Source organism: Carassius carassius, chromosome 37 (assembly GCF_963082965.1).
Source record: "Carassius carassius chromosome 37, fCarCar2.1, whole genome shotgun sequence".
Taxonomy (NCBI): Eukaryota; Metazoa; Chordata; class Actinopteri; order Cypriniformes; family Cyprinidae; genus Carassius; species Carassius carassius.
In genome coordinates this window covers 14,939,885-14,965,463 of record NC_081791.1, presented here as the reverse complement: position 1 = coordinate 14,965,463, position 25,579 = coordinate 14,939,885, and the positions used below count along the sequence as shown (strand labels likewise).

Here is a 25,579-nt window from a genome sequence, read left to right as displayed (position 1 = left end):
GACGATAACCTGCAGAATGATTCTGTAATGTGATGAAAGCAAACTTGTAAAATTAATACAGCACCACAATCCGTTCCAAATGTGTAGCACATAGTGCCAGCATCACACTTCCAGCTTTGCAGCAGGGATAAATTCAATAGAAAAGGGGGGCAAAGTAAAATTTAGACAAAAATACAATTGGACAATGTGCTATACTTTGAAGGCCAGTAGGAGTTGGATCATTTAATTTACAGTAAAACTGTGACTCAGATCACTGTGTAAAAGCCAAGCTGTAGTGAATTTAAATAAAAAAATGTCAAGAAGTGGCCCAGTTAAAGTGGAGTGACTCTCAACACAGCACATAAATGCAATTTTCTCCACAAAATTCTATTATCTAGATTCAAAGCCTTGATCCTAATGAAATTTTGACCTAGACTACTCAATTCTGCTATTATTGACAAAATATTAAAGATTACAACGTTTATATCCACTAACACCTAATATATTTAAATTGATACTTTTCTTTCTATAAACAATGAAACACTCAAAGTTGAAAGTTTACTGTGCATCTTACCAACTGAAATATTCCTGACAGCCAGTCTGATTAATTGCAGATTCTTTTATTAACTTTATAGATACATTTTAAAAACAACCGTAGCAAAGAAAAGACAATAAAGCAAGAAAATGTTTTCAACTTTATTCACTAACACACTAAGTGCTCCCATTACGGAGTAAAATCACTTTTTTTAATGTAATGTTTTTTTTTTGTTTTGTTTTTGGAGTTTAAAGTAGAAAGAATACAGAATTTATGTTCTACAAGGTGTACACCAGAAAAAATTCAAAAAAAAAAATGGGGGAGAAAAAAAAAGGTTATGTGCAAGTTCCTGAACCCAACCCATAAAGAAGCCAGAGAGGCAGAGGGATGTTCCCACTGGGCTTATGGGAGAGCAGGAGTTCAGTAAGTGGACCAACTCGCTCTGAGATCTTGGCCAAAAAGAGCGCTTTAAGTTACATTTTGAGGTGACATCAAGCCAAGGCAGTGAATTGAAACGATTAAGCGAACATAACTGGTTTTTCTCTTTTGTACTCCATTTTTTGGCATCAGTCAATATTTTACTTCAGAATACATAGCAGTATGGTGCTGCCCACAAAAGTATCATGAGGACAGGAACGGAGACCGGTGTGAAGATGATGTAGAGGGAGGGAGTGACGAGTGGTGTACAGATAAATTCATACACTGAAGCTGTGCGTTACAACAACCAGGTCAAACAAGCTACAGCCAAAGATTCACATGCTCCCCATAATCCTAAACATTACCAGCCTGATTGATTCATACCCTAGAGAGCTCAACCAATAGGGAAAGAGGGCTGTTTGAGATATAATACTTTTAGAATTCAGTTACTGATTAAAATAAAAAAAAATTGACTGTTTCTCTTTGGGCTCTCCAAGCATACTGATACTCCCCCATCCCCAGTGGGCCGCCCTCTGCCTCCTGCCTCTGACCAGTCCCCTTCCCTACCCCAATAACCCTCTCAGCGGATGGTGTATCTGACATAGGGGACCTCTACATCCTCTTCTGTCTCATCGTTGCAGCAGAGCTCAAAAACTAGTGCTTTAACATGCTTCCCCAGTTTCTTCTTGGACACCTTAGTCACGATCTCGGTCATCCTATGAAAAAAAAAAAAGAGAAACTTTTAATTTTCTTCAATCTCATATGCCTCACTGCCACCTGTATGCTTAGAATTGAGTAAATCTTTGAAGATAGGAAAACCAACTCACGGCAGGTCCAGCCGTTCTTTAAGCTTGGCGGCAGGCATGAAGAAAGAGTAGAGCATGGAAACTCCCTGAGAGAGCATGGTGATCTCCAGTTTGTGTTCATTCTGATGGAGCAAGAGAGCGACAACCATGAGTACGCAAGGTCTAAGATCGAAAAGACATACATTTGTTTGTTTCTACAAGGGATAGACACCAATAGGGCATATTAAAAAAGCTAAAAATATTACTATATTACTTCCCCATTACATTGAATATTAGTATTTATTTTAGTCAATTCATAAAATTAAATGGGGAAGGAAATTCAATAGTAAAATATGAAATTAAATATTAAATAGCATTAAATAGTCATGTGAAAAAGTTAGAAAACCCTACTGAATTCCATGCTTTTCCAAATCAGGACAAAATAAAAAATCATAAAAACCTAAAAAAAATTTTTTTTTTTTTTTTTAAGTTTCTCTCTAGCCAATTAGTGATCAGAGTATACACTGCACGTTTTGGTAACAGTATGGTTCACTTGGAACCACAACCAAGGTGGTACTGAAAAAAGTACCAGGTACTGTACACAGTGGAAAACTCCCCAAAAGTGAACAGTATCAAACCATACCGTGCAATGGAAAAGCACCATAAGGGTGTCCTAACTTTTCCATTTTGGTTTTATTTTTGTTAAATAAACATTTACACAAATAATGGAATGTGTCATATGTAGTTCATCAGAGGTTTCAAATTTTAAGACCTGCCAAGCCGTTAAGATTTATTACAAATGTGTCAAATTGTCTAATGAAATTAATTCTACACATTTAACAATTAAATGGTTTAAAATATAAATCAAATAAAATAAGACAAACATTCCTTTTATTTTTTTCAAGTGCTGTAAAACAGACCTTTTACAATGTATAAATTAAAACATGGGTTAATAAACATCTTGATAGTATGATATTTCTCAATACATTATATAATTATATTATGATGACTTCTTAGTACTAAAAGAAGTCTTCACATTAGGAATAGACTTCTGTTAAAGGTAAACCAAATGATTATTTTTGCAGTTTGTGAAGAGCTTTGAGTACCGTAAATAAAGAAAATTACTCTGTACGATGTTGATCAATCTTTTCTCAATATATGTCATTTCATCACCCAGCTGTAGGCAGGAGTTTTCTAAAGTAACATGGATTATTTTAGACAATTATGACTTCAACGAATTGCTCACCCAAAAATGAAAATTCTGTCATAAATTGCCTTCATGTCATTCCAAACCCATAATACTTGCTTTAATCTTCAGAACACAAATTAAAATGTTTTTTTCTTTGCATACAAAAGGATTTTTCGTAGCTTCATAAAATCTATGTTAAATCCCCGATGTCACATGGACTATTTTAACAATGTCCTTACTACCTTTCTGGGCCATGGTTGTGGTAGTTACATTGCTGTCTATGTAGTGCCAAAACAGAAAGCTCGGATTTCATAAAAACAATGTTTATTTGTGCTTCGAAGATGAACTTACAGGTTTAGAACGACATGAGGGCGAGTAATGACTGAATGTAAATTTTTTGGGTGAACTATGCCTATAACCTTGGTCAAACATTTTACAATTGTTAGAACTTTAACAACCATATATAAAAAAAAATGGATACATACATACACACACACACACACACACACACATATATACACACACACATACACATATATACACACACACCACCACACACACATATACACACACACACACACACACACACATAGAGATATATATAGATATATATATACACACACACACACACACACACACACACATGCATATATACACATACATACATATATATATAGATTAATTCTTAGGATTCATTCTTGTCTACATCTGCTCCTGCGGTGAAACAATGATGGACTAATGGCAGCTCACTCAGGGCGGTTCTAAGGTGAGACGCCAGGTCAGTCAGTGCTGAAACGCTACTGTCAATCAAACTATCGTGGGAGTAGAAGTGTGTGATATGACTATTTTTGATTGTGGATGATAAAAATATCTCCACGATCTGCTGTTGAAGTAGTATCAAGTATCGTGCAACAACGCACATTCTATCAGCTGCAGTTCTGGCGCCTCCATCATATACTGTACAACGCCACATGCATTCACAGCAGTGTTAACTCAGCAGTAGAGTTAATCTTTCATTATTTGCATGCGCTTTTAAATGTTTCATTCACGCGCTGGTGTGACCTGTGCTTTTTCTGAGCGCTGCATACACGCCTGTCAAACAGCGCCTGATTATTGAACAAAGTTATCTTTTACGCTAATACTGTCAAAACACACAAGGTTTACATGCATGCTCAAGTTGGTTATGTCTAAAATGAAAGTAAACGGTTGAGAGAAAAACGTATACGTGCTTGTATATGAGATGCGTGCAGGTCTTAAAGGGACAGTAGCCCTATTAAATATGCAGCCTACTGTCATTACTGTCAGTGGATAGATCACCCTAAAATTTCATTTCTGTCATTATTTACTCACGGTCACATTTTCTCAAACCTTTATTAATTTCTTTCTTGTGCTGAACACAAAAAGATATTTTAAAGGAATATAAAAGGAAATCACTGTGGACCAGCAACTGTTTGGTTTTCAACGTACCTCAAAATAGCATATGTTCAAAAGAAAGAAACTCATTCTGGTTTAAAACCACTTTTGAGTGTGTAAATGGTGGCATAAAAATAAAACACTATGACAGAATTGACAAGTCAGCTGACAGAATTAGTATTTTTTGGGTGAACCATTCCTTTAACGTTAATATAAAACAAAAAGAGAAAAATCACTCACTGCTCTTTACTGAATAAATTTAATACAGTTGCTTTAGGAATCAGTTTATATACTGCTTTATTTTTATATTTGTTCATTCAATTTCTTGAATGGCCCTGCTAAATACACCTATTGTACCTGAAAATAAAGCACTGTTTGTTTTATTTGTATATTATGTGTAGATGTAAATGTGTATCTTTGTCATTCTTTTATCTTTGCTATTAAAAAAGAAAGATTTTTATCTTTGCCCTCTTTGGCCTAAATATTTTTTTTTTTGTTACCTTGAAAGGCTTAGTCTTTATAATAGGGAAATTAGTTTAGCTGTAATGCTCAGACAACTTGCAAAATAGTAAAAGCAACATGACAAAGAATTGTGATAAAATCGTGAATCATGATATTTCTAAAAAACATCGTGATATGATATTTTTTCCCATATCACCTACCCATACGTGAGAGGGGCCTGTTTTTATGACGTCACAAAGACAGGCATCTGAGATCGGCTCGATTTGAGAAAGGTGTAAAGATTTAAGCAGATTAAATAAAACTAAACACTGGGTAGATTTTTAATCATTATAGGGTGGTTCTGCACACACACTGCCAGCACACATTTCAGTAAAAAACAACTTGTAAAAGTGCATGTAGCATCATATGTGCAACCAAACCAATCAGAATGTTACCAAGGCCCAATCCCAATTCTATTTTATACCCCTTCCCCTTGAAACAGAGTGTCAAGGGGTAGGGGAGAAAATATTCCCATAAGAATTGGGACACCACTACTATGCCGTCACACTTCATCATTCGTCGTCTAGCTCTTACAACACACACATATACTGGTGTGCTGGTGTGTATTAGAGCCTTTAATTATCGTTCTGTATTAATGAGCTGCTTACTGACACACACACATATCGGAAATCGCGCAGCTCACACATCCAGGAGAAAAAAAACTTGTCACCGCAGCCCCACGACTTTTATTAAATAAAGTTTAAATACTGAATCGCCACATTATATTCTCCAGCAACGAGAGGATACAATCGCTGTTTTTAAGTAAACTCACTCTAAAAAGATAAATGCACAGACGCGAATTTCTAATTCCCCATCCCCATTAATGTCTACGGCAGTTATCGCCCTGATCAGACATATGCTGTGGCGCTATCATGCAGTTAATGATATGACGTTAGCAAATATTAGCGATTTTTTGCAAACATTTCTTTGAGTAACATGAGCGTTAATATGAACTCACAATTGAATGTAACAAATCAAATGATTACTTTTCGTTAAAATCTTTATGCCAAAAAAAAGCTTACATTTATGTGTCTTTTTGTTCGCTGTAGCAGCCATGTTTCCGAGATAATTCATACCCCTTCGTTTGAAGTGTGGTCCCGAAAAATCTTCGTTTGAAGGGCTATCTGGCCCTTCCCCTTACCCTCCAACCAAAAGAGAATCGAGACACCCCTACCCCTTCACGTGAACGTGCGAAACGGATCGAGCAATTTATCTGCAGAGTACTAAAATAATTTTCAATGTCTACCACTAGTTTCTTCAAATTCATCAACAATGAGCATCAAGTATTACCTTGAAATAGTCCAAGAACTGTCGGAGTGTCATTTCTTCACCACTGGACTGAATGCCCTTCACCTCAAAGCGGTCCCAAAGCGTCCAATCAATCTCATAGTACTGCAGAAGAAAGCAAGTGTCAAAAGAGCTCATTCATAATCAAAGAGACACCAGCTCTGCTGCTGTAATGCACAATGCTGTTGGTTACCTTGTGCTTGGGAGCAGCTATGGGCTCAGAGAAACCAAAGAAAGGCAGAGCAAGGTTCATGAAGCCATTCTTGTAGGACTCAACCTTCTTGTGGCCCTGAATGATCTTCAGCAGCTCCAGACACACCAGACCCACCACGGCAGCTGTCGTTGTGGCGATTGCTGGAATGATTTTTCCAGCAATGAGTTTGCTCTGAAAGATGAAAAAGAAAGGTGAGGACATGTGAAGGGTGGGATTTGACTCCCAAGAGGGTTAAGAAACCATTACACTGGTCCTCTCACCTTGTGTCTATCTGCAGGAGGAATGTCATAATTCTCTGCTCTTAGATTAGAAGCTGCTACAATGAAGTCCATATGAAAGTTTGTGTCATCGTCCTGAAGAAGAGAATTTAATTAGCATTTTAACTGAAGTTCAACAGCTCTAAAGGTCAGGAAATTGAGGTCAAGTTATAAGTGGTACCTTTTCAAACTCAATGGGACAGAGCTTGAATTGAGAAGACGCTTCTGTAGAAGGCAACAGTGTCTTCAGTTCTTCAAGCCTAGAGTCGTCTGAGAACAGACCAATAGAAAAATTAGCAATGACAGGACAGTGAAACCTAGCATTTGCTTTAGCATCCAGTTTCCTTTGTTCTGGCATCACTGGAACAAAAAGGTTGAGTTCAGCAACTCTTCGTCTCCTCTTACCGATTGATGCACTGGCACTCTGCAGCTCCTGATCAGACACGTGGATCTTGACTCCTGATTTGGGTATGAACTCAGGCACTTTAATATCCTGCAGCAGTTTAGTCAGAGCAGAACGTTCAGTGGAGCCCGGCAGGCCATATGATTGGGCAAGCAAATTAGCTGCTGCCATAATGTAGTCCATGTGAAGATCCTACCAACCATAATATCAAGATCAATCATTTTTTTATGACATGAAATTTCAAATCAAGACTTGTCTTTTCACAGTGAATACTCACATTGTTAGTGCTGAATTCTAATGGATGGGGACATCTTTTTGGACCTGACCAAAATGGCGCCCCAGAACTTGTAAGCTAGACAGAAAGAGCAGGAAGACATTAAACTAAATGTTCAATACAGTTGGTATTAAATGGAAATTCACACTATTTTCTAAATACATTTTATTGATTTTTATGCATCAAAGTAATTGTATTTATAAACAGCTATTTTAATGTATTTTAATAAATTAAGCCTCTGGTGCTCCTCACATAGCAGTCAAAAATAACCAGTTTGTGAATGTACAAGATTTTACTTTATGTTTTTTAATATTTTGTATTTTTAGGGGATTTTATGGCAGTAAATTATTTTTTACCTAGTTGTTATAACCCATTACCTGCTAACCAATTTTTGAGCATAGACCTGAAAATGAAATTTTAGCACAGACCTATGTTTGGTCTCTTTTTAAAAGACAACACCTGGCAGATTATAGATTTTATATGAAATACATATTTTCCAAAACATGTTTTACTCCAAAACAACAAAATAGTAGCCATAAATCTAAGTTGTGTTCCAAACTTAAGGTTGATATTTCAAAAATGGTATATTTAAAAAAAGACTGTGTTTAGGCGCAGTACCAACTGTTATCACTAGATTAGAAATTAATTTCCCATTAGTTCTCAAAGCGGTCATTTTTGACAGTGAGGAATATAAGTGTGACTATTTTCACAACCATTCAACCTTTTCAAATCATTTCCATGATTTTCCTGTTCACAAAGCAAGTGGCAAAAACGCAAGTTGATAAAGCAAGTTTTGTACAATTTCGAGAAAGTAAAAACTTTTAAAAACGTTAAATTCAAATTTCAGTTAAAAAACGACTAAATAGCACCACTGGGTTACTATTTCCTGTTAGATATGAAAAAGGTGTCATGTGATTGACCCTTTATGGTTCATTTTATGTAAACACCATCCAATGATAGCTGATTAAATGAGAACAGAAAGGCCTCACCTGGTCTGGAGGGAAATTGTGCAGTAGCTGACGGATGTTGTTGTTATATTGACACTGAAAGTGGTTGCGGGCCCAGGCTACACAGTCCTCCCAGCTGCGTGGGTAATCTGTCACCAGGCTCTTGTATACTGCCTCCACCACCTCCAACGGCTGCGCTCCAGGGAGCTTCAGTGTGCGCTCCATAAACTTTGGGTCTCTGGGGAGGAATGAAAACATTACATTTTAAACCGGCTGACAGCACCATGCGTGGAAAATTTACAGGTTGTTTAGGTTGACCAGAACTTACGTCAGATACTGCATGGCGTTTTCAACAGGCTGTTTGAATAGACCCTCAAACTCGTCACGAGCCCACTAAGAAAGCAGGTGGGTAAACAGTCAGTTTAGGTCAATCAAGGTATGCAAGGCTTAAGACACCAGACGTTCACCACAAAGAAAGTTTGAAAAGTTACCTGAAGGGTGTGTTCGATAGCATTAGGGAAGTTTTTGAGCGTGCAGATAGGAATGGACTTCTCTGGAGGATCCTGGCTGGAGCTGTACGACTCTGTGAGGAAGGGAATGACCACCTGCACGTTCCCTTTGGTGCCGAGAGTACCAGACTCCAGCAATGGCTTACGGTAGTACACACACCTCCGGTCCATATACATACCTGGACAAGAAAAGCATGCAGAGTTGATTTCTCCAAATAGTTTTTTGAATGTTACATTATGAAGTGACCTATATGACCAGCCACTTTGCTTTCTAAAACTATTACTTACGGGCATCTACATTGTCAAGAGCATTTGCCACTCCATCAAGGCTTTCAAAGAAGTCATCATCATAGACCTTCTCAGTCTCAGGCCCTACACGGTTCTGATGACCCGTGATGCGGACTGATGGGTTCATCAGCTTCACAGCAGCAGCAGCGGTTTCGCTCTTCATCTTCTGCTCAAAGGAACAACAAACTCATCAGCAACCAATCGTGAAAGACATAAAATTCCTTCCTTCTCCAGTCTGTGTCAGTCAATCTCACCGTAACGTCCCAAGGCCTAAAGAGGAACTGTCGATTGAGATTGGATTTCTCTATAGTGTCCATGTCAGTAACTATGACCTCTCCTTCACCACTGGCCAAGCCCATCATAGCAAAGTTTTTCAGCAGCTCACAACCAATAGCTCCAGCACCAACCTGAACACAAGAAACAGGTCACTAAAATCAACACTTAAGACTAAATCAGTGTTACTTTAGTACACTTTATAAACTATTATAGTTTTCAGAATTTTAAATTAGCTTTATTTTAGTAGATTTTATACATTTGTCATTATTAATTTATAAATAGCTTAATTTTTATTCAGTTAGTAATTTTAGTACTTCAACTTACACTAATTGCAGTCAGTCAGAAAGGCAACATCTCATTTTCATTAACATTTTTCATCTAATATTAAGATTTTACTTCAGTTAAAAAGGTATTTAATAGCTTTATTTTTCAATAACCCTGGACTAAAGGCAAAACAATCTTGGTTGGAACAGTTAATACTTGCAGCTAGTGTTGTCACGGTACTAAAATTTCAGTATTCGGTACCGATACCAGTGAAAATCCACGGTTCTCAGTACCAATTTCGGTACCAAAGCAAAACACAAAAATATGCTAATAAAAAAAAATATAACTTTTTAGCACTAAAAATAAAACCAATGCCATTCTTTATACTTATTTACAATTGTGTTTAAAGTTTTTCTACAAGTAACATAATTATGAAAAACAGTAAACAAGTTTCACCCAAATTTAATTTGTCTTTTAAATTTATGAAATTTAAACATTTTATTTTTGGTAAATAAAGGGGATTTGCTATTAAAATTAAAACATGGAAGAAATATTGTGAATTATTTATTTAAAAAAGAAAGTTTTATAAATTTTTTCAACAGTAGTAGCAGTATCACATACATTTTACTAAATAATAGTAATATTTCTAGCACAATGCCTTCATGTAAAAATTAACTTTTAGGCCTAATGAATGCATATTTGTCATTTTAACTGAACTTAAGACTGGTGGTGATGCTTAAGATATTTTTGGTCATTGAGGGTTTCTGTAAAAAAATTGTAATAGATCATTAATTATTATTAAAAGATAATACTACTACTAATTCTACTATCATACTAATGTATATACAATGCACTATGAATTGATGAGCTGCTGGGTTCATGAATATTAATCAAGTTGTCTGAGTTCAGTCAAAATGATTTGCTGAAATCAAAACAGGGGCGGTACGAGATCAGCGCCAGCCAATGAAATTGCCATTTGCGCATTAGCTCCGCCCACTACCGGAGAAACCGGTATGTCTTCTGCTTGTTCGAAAAATGAATATGAATAATTCTAAATGAACTCCATTATTTTGACAGGAGAAGACAACAAAGAATAGTTTACATATAGCGCGTCGATTCAGCGTGGTAAGACTCTCTCTCTCTCTTTGCATGTGAGAAACAGCGCTATCAGTAAAGCGACGGTGAGTCGTGCGCCTTCACAAAGAGTTTACAGAGCGTTGTACCAGGTACCAGGTCTTTTGACAACACTACTTGCAGCATAAATATGATTCAAAGAAGCTTTTTTTGTTTGGCTCATTAAAACTTCAAGGGAAAACGCAAGCAGTGTGCAACTGCATAATTGGCATGGCGTAATCAACTCCCATTTTGATAAATGGCCAGTTTCAGCTCCTCACCAGAAAATATCGCTGTTTGGCTAACAGCTTCTGCAGCTTGGACCCAAAAACAGCAATCTGGCCATCATAGCGGCAGTTCCTCTACAGAAAACAGATGAATAAATTATTCTTTGCAATCAACCAACACTCTTTTGGGTGAGATGCATGTGGCTCCACTAGCATCACACAAATACTGAAACGCATAAATAGACAATGGTGCAAGAAGCACTCACAGGTGCACACTCTTCCTCTGTCAGAACCGCATCTTCAGCCTCAGGTAAGCACTCCACAGCATCAAAATACAGCCACTGCATGATGGGCATAAACTTCCCTGTGCAAGCCTGAAAAAGAAGAAAAAAGCAATATATAACAGACCATGACAGAGGAGTCTAATGCAACACGTCACTCATAAATCTCATTGATTTCAAACTCAAAGGAAATGATGGAAGACCATTACTTTTAGAACCTCCTGGGCAACAAGCCCTCCAATAAAGGCATTGATGGGTGCCAGGTCTCCAGCAGCCATGCAGGACAGTTTTTTGATGATTGCCTGGTCCAGCTGCTCTTGCTTGGCAGATCCTGTCTGCGCAGCATTCGCCTCTTCAGCCAGAGCCACAAGCTCATCCGCATCAGACTGCAGCAGTACGGAGAGAGAAAGGAATACTTGCTGAGTCACTGAGACTGATGTCCACAGCTCAGCATTCATATGCCATTAAATAGAACACTGTGTAATGGATGAGACATTACATTTCTTGGCCAGAATAAGCTTGGAAGTGGATTGGACCTCATGCATAAATCTAACAACTAGCAAAAGTGTTCACCTGATTCCAGGGCTTCGGCAGACGACTGTGCTTTTTCTCAAATGCATGCAGCGCCTGAAAGCCTATGTGCAGCTGGCCTGGACGATCAAATTTGGCAAAATCAGTCAGCAGGAACTCTGGTTCGGCCATGGAAGAGGACAGGGATTTCTGATCGAAGACAGAAGTGTGCATATGTAATCCACTTTTTCACTTTACATGAGTAATATAATGTTAGCCTCAGCATGGGCGTCAACTTACAAAGGCAACTTTCTTGGGCATCTTGACTTGTGTGACAATACCACCTCTCACATAGTCCGAGAATGAGCTGGTGTCACAGATGCTGAAGGTGTAAGGACCTGATGGGAGAGGACATCACAGTCACAAAACAGCCTACAGACTGACCTTCAAATGGTGTACAGTTATCAGTAAACCTACTTAAACAGTAACAAGTTCAGTTCTTTGGCCTCTGAGACCAGGAACTACTTTCAGGGTTCCTACACATTTTCCATTTCTGGAAAACTCCTTGAATTCTGAAATGTAATTATATTTACTTGCTTATTGGAGTCAAAAAGCTTGAGAACCACTAATCTAGCATGTTTTTATTCGGAAGGACCCTGGGCTAAAAACAGATTAAAAGCTGGGTGGTTGCTGGGTCTGTTTAAATTAGAAAACCTATGATAACTTACCCAGTGTCTTGATCTCTATTGGTTCACAGCCGTTGAGCTCTGTCATGCCCTGCACTTCTGTGAAAGTGACGAAATCTCCGCTCTCAAATCCATGCCGTGCTTCATCCAGACATGTTACCACACCAGCACTGTCCTTTAAACACACACAACACAAACGGAGCAAAATGTTTAGACAGCCAGTGTAACAATGTGACACTTCTTTCATTCTGATTACCGTAAACAAGGTTTAAATGATACCATCACACAGTATAATTTGTTTTTTTTGGTTTAATAGTTTTTACCTTTGTGATCATTGAGATCATGGCGCTCAGCGGCTGCTCTCCATTGGTGTCAAACACAGTCATTTCCTCCCCAAAATCACAGAATAATTGCCTATTGAGAAACAAAGTAAATGAGAAAAACACCAGAAAAAAATTATTACTCAACATTAACTTAAGTGTCTACCCAAACAGCCCACGCGTGTCTGCCACGATCAACTTAATGCCGTTACTATGGCAGAAGTCACCGAGGCGTATCTGCTCATCGAGGCTGGAGTTGGTGAGCACAACAACCTGGTCAAACACACAAACACCAGTTAGCGGAGTCTTTTAAATGAATTAAACTTGAACTAATGCAAAGTTCTGTATGTATGTGGGAATTTAGTCCATGTGTTAAGCTTATGGATGTAGTCCAGTGGAGCCATAAAGCTAGTACCTGAAACTTGGTCAGGTATTCGTTGTTGAGGGCGCCAGTGTAGGAGGTTACAGGCACATAGCTGTTGAGTTCGGCCAGTCGAGTCTGACTGACCTCTGCACGGTTCTTCCCAAGATCCTCCTCACGCAGGTAAAACTAAGACAAGAAACACTATTATTTTTATTATTACTACAACTAGTACTTTAACAAAACAGTATACAGTAACAAATACAGTCATATTGTGAAATATTATTACAACTTAAATTTCTCCATTTTAAAAAGACATGAAAATGTCACGGTACCAGGTTTCTGTAAGTACCGGTAGTACCGAGGACCCGTTCAAACCCGGTTCTGGATGCATACAGCACTATGATTTCCGCGAAGCAGAAAACGCGGACGGAATCTCAAAATCCAGTCATGAAAATGAAACTTACATTTTAATATGGACAGTCATGGAATTTGTCAAAGTTAGCATAAATGAATCAAATCTCCATATGGACTAGTATCTGTAAATGTTAAGCCGCAAAAGTTGGTTGAAATCTGCATCCTGCATGTTCTGCGTGCATGTCTCTGTGTGAATGAATGAATGGTTTGTTTACTACATAGACTGAAGCGCATGACGCTTGCAATAATGAGGACATACAACATTACCAGAACTGTTCTGAGTCACTTCACAAGCATTTTACCGTTTCATTTGAGTAAAACCTGTGTCAATTTAAAGGTATTCATGGAAAACCGTCAAAACAGCCTCTACATTGCGAGTAAATCACCTGATATGTGAATAAATTTTACTCAGGGCAGGTAAATTATGTCTATTGCCTATTGTTAGCTAATAAATACTTAGATTTTACTCGCCAGTGTGTGTGTGTTCGAGGCTATTATAAGATTGGCGCAGATATATTTTTCACTCGCTGAACACTGACTGAGCGCTTCAGAGTTCTCTCTCCATCAAGCGATCTGTACTTTTCAATTCATCTCAATGGACGCACACTACACCTGTATTTGCCTCTTTTATTGTCTATGGTATTTGCCGAACTGTAAACTCTGTGTGAAGGAGCCCGACTCGCCGTCGCTTTGCTGATAGCTCTGTTTCTCACACATGCAAAGAGAGAGAGCGAGAGTCTTACCACGCTGAATCGACATGCTACATGTAAACTATATTCTTTGTTGTCTTCTCCTGTCAAAATAATGGAGTTCATTTAGAATTATTCGTATTTTCGAACAAGCAGAAGATATGCCGGTTTCGCCGGTAGTGGGCGGAGCTAATGCGCTAATGTCAATTTTATTGGCTGGCGCTCATCTTTTACCGTCCCTGTTTTGATTTCAGAAAATCAGTTCGACCGAACGCAGACAACGTGATTAATATTCATGAACCCAGCAGCTCATCAATCCATAGTGCATTGTATATTGTATGGTAGTAGAATTAGTAGTATTATTATCTTTTAATAATTATGATTACTATTTTTTTTTTGACAGAAACCCTCAATGAACAAAAATATCTTAAGCATCACCACCAGTCTTAAGTTCAGATAAATGACAAATATGCATTCATTACAAATTCATTTTTACATAAGGGCATTGTGCTAGAAATATTACTATTATTTTGTAAAATGTATGTGATACTGTTATACTACTGTTAATTAAAAATTAATCACACAATATTTCTTCCATGTTTTAATTTTAATAGCAAATCCCTTTTATTTACCAAAAAATAAAATGTGTTTAAATTTCATAAATTAAAAGACAAATTAAATTTGGGTGAAACTTGTTTACTGTTTTTCATAATTATAATACTTGTAGAAGAACTTTAAACACAATTGTAAATAAGTATAAAGAATGGCATTGGTTTTATTTTTAGTGATAAAAAGTTTTTTTTTTTTTTATTAGCATTTTTTTGTGTTTTGGTATCGGTACCGAATACTGAAATTTTGGTACCGTGACAACACTATCCCAAAGCTTGAATTTCTGCATCATTACGTTAGTTTTCAGTGTCACATGATCCTTCAGAAATCATTCAAAAATGCCGATAAGCAACATTCATCATTTCGTAACATCTGTACTGTTTAATATTTTTGTCGGAACCATGAAACACTTTTCTCTGGATTCTTGGATTAAAGTTGAAAGAAAAAAAAAAAAAAAAAAAAAATCGGCATTTAAAATGATGAAGCCTGCTGCAACTCCATTTTCTTTACACCTAGCTGGCTGTTTTCTTTCTTATATAAATGTCTTTATACAGATATGTCAGAGGCCTTTTTAAACTTTACTTACAGAGTTAAATGTTACAAAACACAAAAAAAATTAAGTTTTGTGGGGTTTTTTTCTACTATTACTCTTTTCTATGGCTGCACTAATGGTACGTGTTGTGTCCGGAACTCTCCATGTAGATCAGTTGTGCTCCAAAAACTTGAGTAGTTCTGTTGCTCAGGGGGAAAAACTGTTAATATTCTGGTTTTCTCCAGTCACCTAAATGCATGGGAAGTTTTCATCATAACCTACTATGCATACTATGCAATTTGCTCATCTGTTTTGGACTATGTACAAGCTGTGATGCGCAAATATGCCACTAGACAGTGGGGTTTCGCTGCGCATTCATGAAAGACTCATGGGCTTCTTGCTTTTTGTACTGCTGCTTTCCGGGGATGTTCAACTAAATCCAGGACCGGTTAACCCGAGAATACAGCTGGACTCTGGAGTTGATTTGGGGATGACCTCGGCAGCGTCTCATGATGAGGTGAGGGCCTGGGGATTTCCTGGAGATATTAATGCTCCAGTGCACGATATTTCTACACTGTTTGGTGGACATTCTACAAGATCAAGGCTCCTGCGACTACACTTAACATCTTCACATGTCATAATCATGTGGTAAGAAAGCAGACTGTATATAGAATGTTTCAGAGAGTGAAATCACCCGTAGGTTTTGTGGGACCCAAATGTGAAACCGAGAGAACTTATTGGTGGACATTTGAATATTAGGAGGATTGTCTCAAAGAACGAACAGTTGTCTCATTTACTATCCAATTCAAATTTGGACTTCCTTTGAATATCTAAAACTTGGTTGCATGAGTTATCTAACAAGAGAGTTTATGATGCCTGGATATCAATGTTTTAGACGTGATAGATCCTCAGGAAGGTGAGGGGGAGTGTTAATATATGTGAGAAATGGTATTAAGTGTGAACATCTTGTGTTTAACTCCGTTAACAACTTGGAGTTCGTAGGGCTAAAAATAATTATGTCTCCTCAAAAATCCTTGTGTGTTTATAGACCCCCTCAGTAAATTATATATTTTATAAACAATTTACAGAAATTAGGGATGTAATCAAAGAAATAATTATAATGGGTGATTTTAACTTGAACTGGGAGGACAAACTAAAGAGAAAAAAACCTGAAAACTATTGCAGATAAATATCTTTTAAATCAGGTAATCAAAGGACCCAAAAGAACTGCTAAATCCTCTTAGACACAGTTAGACCTTATATTCACAAACAGAGTTATAATTTGACCACCGTGTTATCTGATATCAATTTAACATTAGTTGCTCAGAAACTGACCAAAAACAGGATGTAGATAGAGTATGGTTGTAACACTTATCAATAGGACTAATTCTGTAAGTGTTAAATTCACTATAAAAGTTCAGAAAAAAAAACCCAAGCATAAAAATAATCTACCTTGGTTTAACGAGAACTTAAGCTGATAGAGAACAGGGACTCTGCATTAAAGACAGCTATTAAGCCAGGAAGGGATATCGACAGGCTTTGTTATAAAAGACTGTGGAACAAAGTTATTTGTGAACTGAGAGCAGCTAAATCAAGTTATCTTTACCAAATGAACAAGGCAAAAGGAAACAGTAAATTGATTTGAAAAATGTTAATAGCCTTTTACAGGAGATAAATTATCCAGAAGACCTTAAGAGAAAAGTTCAAGGAAATTTAATTCTAGATTACTCCGTCGCATTGCAAAAAGGGAAAGAAATATTTTATCGTCTGATGTTGACAGCCATGGTTTTAACCTATCCATGACTAACGTTACACAGGTTAACAAAGCTATCAGCTTATTGAGACATACTAAATGGAGGGATGTCCATCAATTTGACACTAAGTTTCTCAAAACTCAAAAATACTTTAGCTCCTGTTATTTCACATTTAATTAATTTATCATTTGAATACAGTGTTTTTCATATTGCATGGCAGCAAGCCATTGTTTCTCCTATTTTTAAATTTGGGCATCATTTCAAGGTTAGCAACTATAGAACTATCAGCATACTGCCAGCAGTCTCAAAGTTTGCAGAAAAGGGAGTTATTGAACAATTGATATCTTAACTTAATACAGCTAAGGTTGGTTCACACTGTATGTAATCTGGTTTCAGAGTAAATCTTTCTACTTAAACAGCTACTTTACATTTAACAGAGCAAATAAAATCCAGGCTTGATAAGGTGGAACAGTTGATGCTATATTTTTATATTTGCGTAAAGCCTTCGACACTTAATCAAAAAGTACTTTCTAAATTTCAATTTTCATCTTGGGTTTTAGCATAGATTCTCATTTATCAAATAGACAGCAATGTGCAAAAATCAAAGGGGTTCATTCCAATAACAAACTGTACAAAAGACGTACCCCAAGGATCGATATTAGGCCCTTTATTATTTAGTTTGCACATTAATGATCTCCCAGAGCAGTGTGAAGGGATACGAGTGCAAATCTATGCTAACGACACTGTTGTTTTTACACATGCAAGAACACCAGAGTTAGCAGCTGAAAAGCTAAATGTTGCTATGGAAAGTATTACACAGTGGTTAGAGCAATCGTGTCTCAGCTTGGACACTGGTAAAACAAAAAGGGATGATTTTTTTCTAAAACAAATGTGTGTTCATCTGATGCAGATATTTGTATAAAAAGAGAGAAATTGTTACGGAGTTTAATTATGTAGGTTTAACGCTGGATCCAAATCTTCATTTTAAAAACATGAAAAGAAAATGGTGAGGACTATAAATTATAACTTGATAAATTTCAGACAAATCAGACGATGTCCACCCTCTGATGTAGTTAAAACTTATGCATGCTACAATCTTTTCTCATCTGGCATACTGTCTGACATGTTGGGGGTAGAGCTGAAGATCTTTGCCCGGTCGGGTTCGGGCTTAATTTATATCATCTTACGCGGGCTCAGGTTTGCGCTCCGGTTTGCGAGGTAAACGAGCGGTCATGTGATGTGTTTCGATTAGCACGAGAAAGATGCGAAAATGGATGCTGAGTAGGTGTAACGGAGGCTTGCCTCTGGCAATTACATTTTGGTCGCACCAGCAACTAAAGCAAAGTCTGAAATGTGGAAAAGTTTCGACCATGTTTATAATGAGAATAATGAGTGAATAATGACGCACAATCAGTGAGCGCAGGAACACGCTGAAACCATCTACAGTGGATTCAATCATTTTCCTCCACAAAAACATGTAGACCTAGCCTAATCTCTATGAGTAAAGGTTTTTCAAATGATAACTAAATATTCATTGAGTTATTATTGATATTGTAAGGGCGTGTTATGCAGTGGGCACTGACTGGCAAAAACATAAATCTGCACCTATGGCATGGACGACGAAATGAAACCTCGTCAGAGCCGTAATGCGGCAAAGAAGTCTGCAGTGTGTGCATTTGCTGCATGTCTACCATATTTTTCGGACTAGAAGTCGCACCTGAGTATAAATCGCATCAGTCCAAAAATACGTCATGATGAGCAAAAAAACATAAGTCGCACTGGACTATAAGTCGCATTCATTTAGAACCAAGAGAAAACATTACTGTCTACAGCCGCGAGAGGGCTGAGAGGGTTCATTTCACTTGGTTCATGTCAAATTAATTTTGATAAATAAGTCGCACCTGACTATAAGTCGCAGCACCAGCCAAACTATGAAAAAAAGTGTGACTTATAGTCCGGAAAATACGGTACATTTGAAATAACGAACCTGAGCACACAAAAGAGGCAATGTTACAGCTACTTTTTCCCTGCATGTCATGTGTATGGGGCTCCGTTTTTATGATGAGACGAAGTGTAAGTTTCAAGTCCAAGAATAAAATGATTAATTTACTTTGCTTTTAAAACTTAACTTTTGTGTTGTTTTCTAACAGTTTGGACTTGAATAAAGAGAGAAAACTTGCCCTTAACCTTTTCACAGGCATTTCGTTTTCACAGTTAGACAGGTATCATGATGTATCATAGAACAGTTCAGCAATATATTGATTATCGAATAATTACTGTATCATGATATTAACGTTATCATAAGCCATGTATTGTGACTCATATCGTATCGTGAGATAACCCTGTGATTCCCACCCTCTGTATTTGTTGTCTTTTTTTGTGTTTACCTATGATTATGATTACCAGCCAAGGGACCGCAGATGAAAACTAGCCATTGGTTAAATCGGTACAAAGCATGAAATGGAATCATTTGTTAAATTTGTGCATGGTCCCTTTTATGTAAATGTAAATAAATGTAAATATAATAAATAGAAATCTTTTGCAACATTCCTTTTACTTTATCTTACTGAACCCAAACAGGTCTTACTGCACCCAAATAGAACAGTAATGTATTTTACCTCTTGTTTGATTCACCAAATGTGGATTTTGACTACTCTATTGTTTTAGCTATTTTACAGTACCTTTAAATTGCACAAAATTAGCAGCAATGGCCATGTTTTGCATCCTCACACTTATGGTTATGACTCACGGCCAACCACTGACCTGTGAAGAAAGGTCCTTCCACTCAGCAACGCCCTGGTCATGCAGGGTAACACTCTTGACTCCACCCAGAATGACATTCTTGGCTATCTCTACACCCAAACCTCGCAGCCCTGAGATCAGAACACTGGAGCTCTGCATGCGCTTCATAGCCTCATGGCCCAGTACGTACCTGAGAGACACATACTAAATTTAACAACTACTCGTGTGACCTCTTATTTGCTCATTAAGAACATTCTAAGGATACATCAAACTGAAATGAAGGCAAAACTCACAGCTGTCTGGAGTACAAGCCCTCATCGATCTCAGCATCATTTCCATTCTTAGCCATGCCCTGCAGAGACCAAAACCACAGTTAACAGACTATAAATAGACAAGCATAACTTATGAAACTGGCTGCCTTTCAATAACCAGGCACAGTAAAGAATGAAGATTATATTCACAAAATATGCAAATACACATACTAGATCAGATTATCTAGATGTCCCCATTATATGCAAACAAGTTAGTTCTGAAAAGCTTGACTTGAACCTACGTTAGCTGGTGTGTGAGACAGTTCGGTTCTGACAGAGTTAGAGGAGGAGCAGTGGGATCCCGTCTTCGTCTCTGATCCTGACACGCGACGCTTCTTGGACAGCGGCGAGCTGGACATCTAGAATAGATGAAAGAAAACTCAACCTCTGTATTTTTCAGATATTATATATAATATTATGGGTTTGGAGCGCATAAAGAATGATACACAAACACTGCAGATCATGTAAAATCTACAGAGAAAATAAAAAGAACATCATCTTACAGGTCATTTAGTTTTGGTGGAATGAGTTTCCCCAAATGAAACAAACCAATTATCATCTTAGTGCATTTTCATGCTATTTGCTCTTGGACTTGGCAAAAGCTCATGTGTTATTTCCACAGAAAAATAGAAAGCAAATGCAAATGAACAATAATAGCAACATCCAGATGGTTTGAATACATTAATGTGCAAGCACCTAGACAAAAAATAGCTCTTCTAATTGCATGTTTTAAAATCTTGATATAAAGCCAACACAAAGTGCTCTTATTTTTTTTTGTTTTTTTTATTTCATCTTTGTAAACCAGCATGTAATGTCCATTCAGAAGAATGTTGAAATATGGTTATTTCAGCACTGGACAGTTCCTTTAAGAGTAAAAACTAAAAATCAATCGTACCAGCAATGCAGCCAATTCAGCAAAGAAATTATATTCTATAAAACCAAGGCTAGTTATTATTAGACTACTCCTATATCGCAAATAATTGCATTTAAATTAAATTTTACTAAGAAAAAATAAAATGAAGGGGAACGCACCAGGCTACATTCAGATCACTTATGTGCGGAATAAAAACAATAAGGTTTGTCTTTCCACAGCACAAGGACAGCCTGATTTCTGCCGCAGTATGAAGCGCTTTGGCTATAAATAGCTGGCGGACAGAAGCGTTGCGTTTATGGTGAACGGCCTGTGCATTTACTGGCTCAACCAATCTGTCTTAATAAAACTGCTGATTCATTAAAACAAAACTGCAGTGAATGCCACATCCCAAGACCAGTCCGTGCAGCGTTTCCACAACACAAACTTAATACAATCTTATGACGGTTTCCATTAATTCATATTTCATGTACCATGTTAGTATATTTCATTAATAAAGCACCGAATGACGCGTAGTTCAATATTTACGACATTCACTCAATTATGGTGCAAGAAACAGGAGGAATTAGACTTGCTTTACTGAAACGAAACTCTTTAACGCTCTTTAAGCAGCATAGAGTTCAACGGCCCTCGAAAGACAGCGTAGATTCTAGACTGACTTACAAACAAAACTCGCGAGCTGTGCACGAGCTGCAATTCCGCATCTAATCGTGTCGTTCTGAACAGAATTCTCGTGATTTAATGAATTAAATTAGAACATTTAAACACTATGTGTTGTTCCAAACCTGTATGGTGACTCCTGTGCTACATTAAAAGAGTTTACAGGCAGAAACTGACAGCCTCATTCATCATTCACTCATGTTTTCCACGCAATGACTGAGGCTGTCGTTCTGCCTGACAACAACTTTTTTGTTCCACGAAAGAAAGTCAGTCAGTCACACGTTTAGAACAACACGATAGTGAATTTTAATTTGTTTAATAAAACCAAAAGAATGCCCAAAAATTCCATTAGTGTACAGATGGCTAAGTACATACTTAATATATTGACACACCAAGATATGAGAAAATTAGCATATGGGTGTACAATGAGCAGATTGAGATGCCCACCCTCTGATCTGACCCAAGCGAAACCGAAATATGAACAAATCTGTGCGTGGCATAAGCAAAAAATAACATACAAGCTCTATTATCTCGTAAAGATCAACGATTAACGTTACACCTGCTTGGTAAATTTAGATAATTCACTTCCGTTTCGAATAAAGAGACACACACAAAAATCATCCGCAGTATGTCAAGACAAAAAAATGTTCCGTTCAGCGAACATGCGAAGCAGGTCGCGTAATTTCACGCTAATCAGATTTGACAAATTAATTTAACCGGATGATCACTTAGCAGGGAGCACGAGGGGATTCTTAGACAACTAGTTTGCTAGCCTGCTACATGCTTTGCAATAGTAGGTAAAGGCAGTTTACTGAGCCTGAGGCCTAGCTCACTTGTACCAAGTTAGCATGCTAACCAGTGAATGAAAGAACTCGGCGCCTGTATAAACACAACGATCTGGTCCATGCCGATCACCCAGCACGTAATTATAAGAGCCTAGGCAGGGAAATACACGCGATAAAGAGCTATCCGAGCGGACAGATGCTTGCACCGAGTGCAATGGTTTGCCTCTTACCAATAATCCTTCTCAGTCCACTCTCTGTGTCAGCAAACCGCTCCTCGTGTGAAACTAAATTAGATGGTGCGGATTGCGGGCTGATGTAGATGCGAGGAGAAAACTGACAGCAACAGCACGAACAGCTCTGGGTGAGATGCTGTGAGTAAAGCCCCTTCACTATCCTGCCGAGTCACTGTCGTTCAGTCTGCTGCCTGTCTGTGTCGCGTTTCTGGGTTGGTTTGAACGGAACAAAACCAAAATGGCAGCTGTGACACAGAGGCGGAGCTGCTCGGATAAAGAGGAACAGGAAAAGGTGGTCTGGACAAGACTACTGCAATCCTCAGCAGGCGCCCATTGGCTGCCTTACCTATGACTTCACGGAAAACCCACCCACTTCTGCATATGCCGGGACTTCAGGCTTCTGTAATTGTTATTCAGTTGTGCTCATTAAACTGAACCACCTTATCTATTGTCATGAGGCTGTGGATACAGAACTGAACACATGCTGTAGAAGCCAACAATGAAAATTGCCCTAATTTTCTTCCTCATTATGACACTCCGTACCTGTATGACTTCTTTATTTCATTTTACATATTTTTGTGCAACATAAAATGTTAAAAACAGTTTTTTTTTCATTCAGTGTTTGTCCATGGCAACCAAAACGTTTTGGTTACCAATTTTCTTACAAATATCTTGTGTTCTGCAGAAAAAAGGCAAACATTTTTGGAATGCTGTGATGGGTGAAAAAATGATGAGTTTTTATTTTGTGTGAACTTTTTCTTTAAATTATTTTATGTCTTGTACCATTTACATATGAGATACAAATGATACTGAAAATAAAAGCATGCAAGAATTTATTATTATTTATTATGTATTATTTGCGTCCTGACATGTTGAAAAATATGTTTTCTGAGATATTTCATGTCTCTGTCCATAGCTATAAAGCTATAGCTACATGACAACAATAACATTACAATCTTGTTGAGGGTGGATGTTAATGCAAGCAGTCTACAATTCTCAATTTATACACCATTTTGCTATATATTGTCATGTATGTATCTCAGTGGTACTTTACGCTACAGCAATGTAAAGATATGATTCATTTACAATTAACCACCAAAACAAAATGTTCATATGGGTTTGGTAATAACAATGTGAATATGTATTACTAGTCAAAGGAAAGGGCACAAACGACTTCACGTCAGATCAGACAAGCAGCATTCTAGTGATTACAGTACATTATGGCATGCAAAACATTTTTGCAATAAATAATCATGCAGATCTGTAGAATTTTTGTCAAGGCTGAATTGCGGAAGTGCTAATTTGATAACTTAGAAATCATTTACCAAAACAACATTAAAGCAGATGCTATTCTTATTCACAACATGAAAAAAAACCATACAACCTGCTAGTTGACAGCTGACTCTGTAAAGTAGGTCGCAACTATTTTACTAAGTAGCAGACATACTCGACATAAACCATTTGGGTAAAATGTGTCACCCTTGCAGATGGTAATTTAATATAAAACCATAACAAAACCATTAAATAACAGCCTGCAGAAACACTGAACATCCATACACATGATGCATATATATATACACTGAAGAATTGCCTCATTTATTTACATAGAACAGTTTACATACCCTAAAGCAACAAACCATGTAAAACTATTCCTTTCAAAAGCAATGACTGCTAAAATGAGGGGTTATGCATTGGCTTTCTCGTAAATGAGAGGAATAAGCGTTGGGGGATGGGGTGATACTTGTGACAAAGGCCCAGTGGGCAGCTTATTCTCGCATATGGTACATACAAGAAGCAAATGTTCCCTGTGTGAGTTACCTTTAAAGCAATTACAAATAATGTCAACACCCCCCCCAACGCATCGCATCCTTATGTCGCTCACGCACCTGCACTTGATAGTCAACACCTCACTGTCCGAGTGAGCCAGTTACCTCGCTGCAAAACATCCTCTTAAGAGGAGTTTCACATAGCAAGTTACAAGCTAACTAAAGAGGGATCGTGAGGTTTAAAGAAGCTACAGTTTACACTATAGCAAATCGATGCTAACAATGCACGGGGTTACATAAACAGGTTTAGGTTTAATGATCAGTGATCTAAGCGAAGAACCAAAGCGCTGACCAGTTTGATTCAGTATTTGCTCTATTTTTCCTAGGGTGAATTTTGAGATACTTTTAAAAGACTGCAATCTGAGCAGTTGTGCAATTATGTGGGCAGTCAGATTATCTCGCTATCTTTCCAGGCTAGCTTTCAGGGAAACGATGCGAGGACGTTTTGCGATAACGTTAGCCTGCAAAAAAGAAGCTTGTTAGCTTAGCGCAACCTTCTTGCAAAGCTTGAAGGAAATCTGAAAAATAGCCCAAACCATATGACGGGAGAACTAGCCAACTTTTCCGCAAGAATGAGCTGGTTTCTTTTATCCCCGGCTCGTGATGCGCGCATGGGGCACATTGTCTCGCGCATGCCGTTAGCTGGTTGTTCCTAAAGTGGCCAGTTGAAATTTACAGGCAAATTGTTGCGCCAGGTTAGCTGACTTCAGCGGTACAAACTTGGCTTTGGTAAGCTGTGACTTGTGTTCTTGTGGAGACGTTAGCTAGTTAGCATTAGCTAGACACATAAGTATGCAGAACTCACCACATCCGATATTACTTGGCCTCTCCACGGTACTGGATATAGAAATACCTCGCGGGCAAAAGATAAATAACAAAAAGGTCAACTTAAACCGTTTCTGTAACTTTATCCCTGGAAGTGGCGGGAGCTACGTGACTTTCCAGTGTGAGGGGAGGCTGGACGGTTGCCTGACCGGCTATTCCCTGCACCGTTAAGAGTTCAGCAAGTATTCTTCAGTTCAGGAGCGTAGAACCAACATGTGCAGAGTTTGAGTTCAGACAGTGCTATTATTCAAGATACAGGGAAATAACTCAAACTTGTGTTTATATTTAA

General features: G+C 37.8%; 2 protein-coding genes across 3 annotated transcripts in view; one reads left to right on the top strand and one right to left on the bottom strand.

Annotated features, from left to right (window-relative positions):
* LOC132118142 (transcription initiation factor TFIID subunit 13) overlaps positions 1–25,579 on the top strand; it is a 254,939-nt gene that overhangs the window by 99,752 nt on the left and 129,608 nt on the right. The gene's annotated exons all lie outside the window — the stretch shown is intronic.
* Positions 662–25,475, bottom strand: uba1 (ubiquitin-like modifier activating enzyme 1). 2 transcript variants are annotated; one of them, XM_059527696.1, is made up of 26 exons: positions 25,271–25,475; positions 20,333–20,449; positions 20,073–20,131; positions 19,801–19,969; positions 13,091–13,225; positions 12,842–12,948; positions 12,679–12,769; positions 12,398–12,530; positions 11,970–12,067; positions 11,733–11,879; positions 11,369–11,545; positions 11,145–11,252; positions 10,933–11,013; positions 9,253–9,405; positions 8,999–9,164; positions 8,693–8,889; positions 8,530–8,594; positions 8,244–8,439; positions 7,258–7,332; positions 6,983–7,172; positions 6,759–6,847; positions 6,581–6,673; positions 6,300–6,491; positions 6,110–6,211; positions 1,759–1,859; positions 662–1,647 (listed from the first exon to the last, which is right to left on the bottom strand). In XM_059527696.1, the coding sequence occupies exons 2-26, from the start codon at positions 20,447–20,449 to the stop codon at positions 1,512–1,514; spliced, it is 3,177 nt and encodes a 1,058-aa protein (XP_059383679.1). In that variant the 5' UTR covers positions 25,271–25,475; the 3' UTR covers positions 662–1,511. The 2 variants fall into 2 exon arrangements, with proteins under 2 accessions (XP_059383679.1, XP_059383678.1); XM_059527695.1 differs by lacking the exon at positions 25,271–25,475 and adding an exon at positions 22,637–22,917.

Bases quoted from the DNA above. Each gene is read 5' to 3' on its own strand.
- uba1 (XM_059527696.1), bottom strand. From the start codon at position 20,449: ATGTCCAGCTCGCCGCTGTCCAAGAAGCGTCGCGTGTCAGGATCAGAG. The intron at 12,770-12,841 runs GTAGACACTTAA...GTTTCTCAATAG, and splicing joins GACACGCGTGGGCTGTTTGG to GCAATTATTCTGTGATTTTG. The intron at 6,674-6,758 runs GTACCACTTATA...TCTCTTCTTCAG, and splicing joins GTCCCATTGAGTTTGAAAAG to GACGATGACACAAACTTTCA.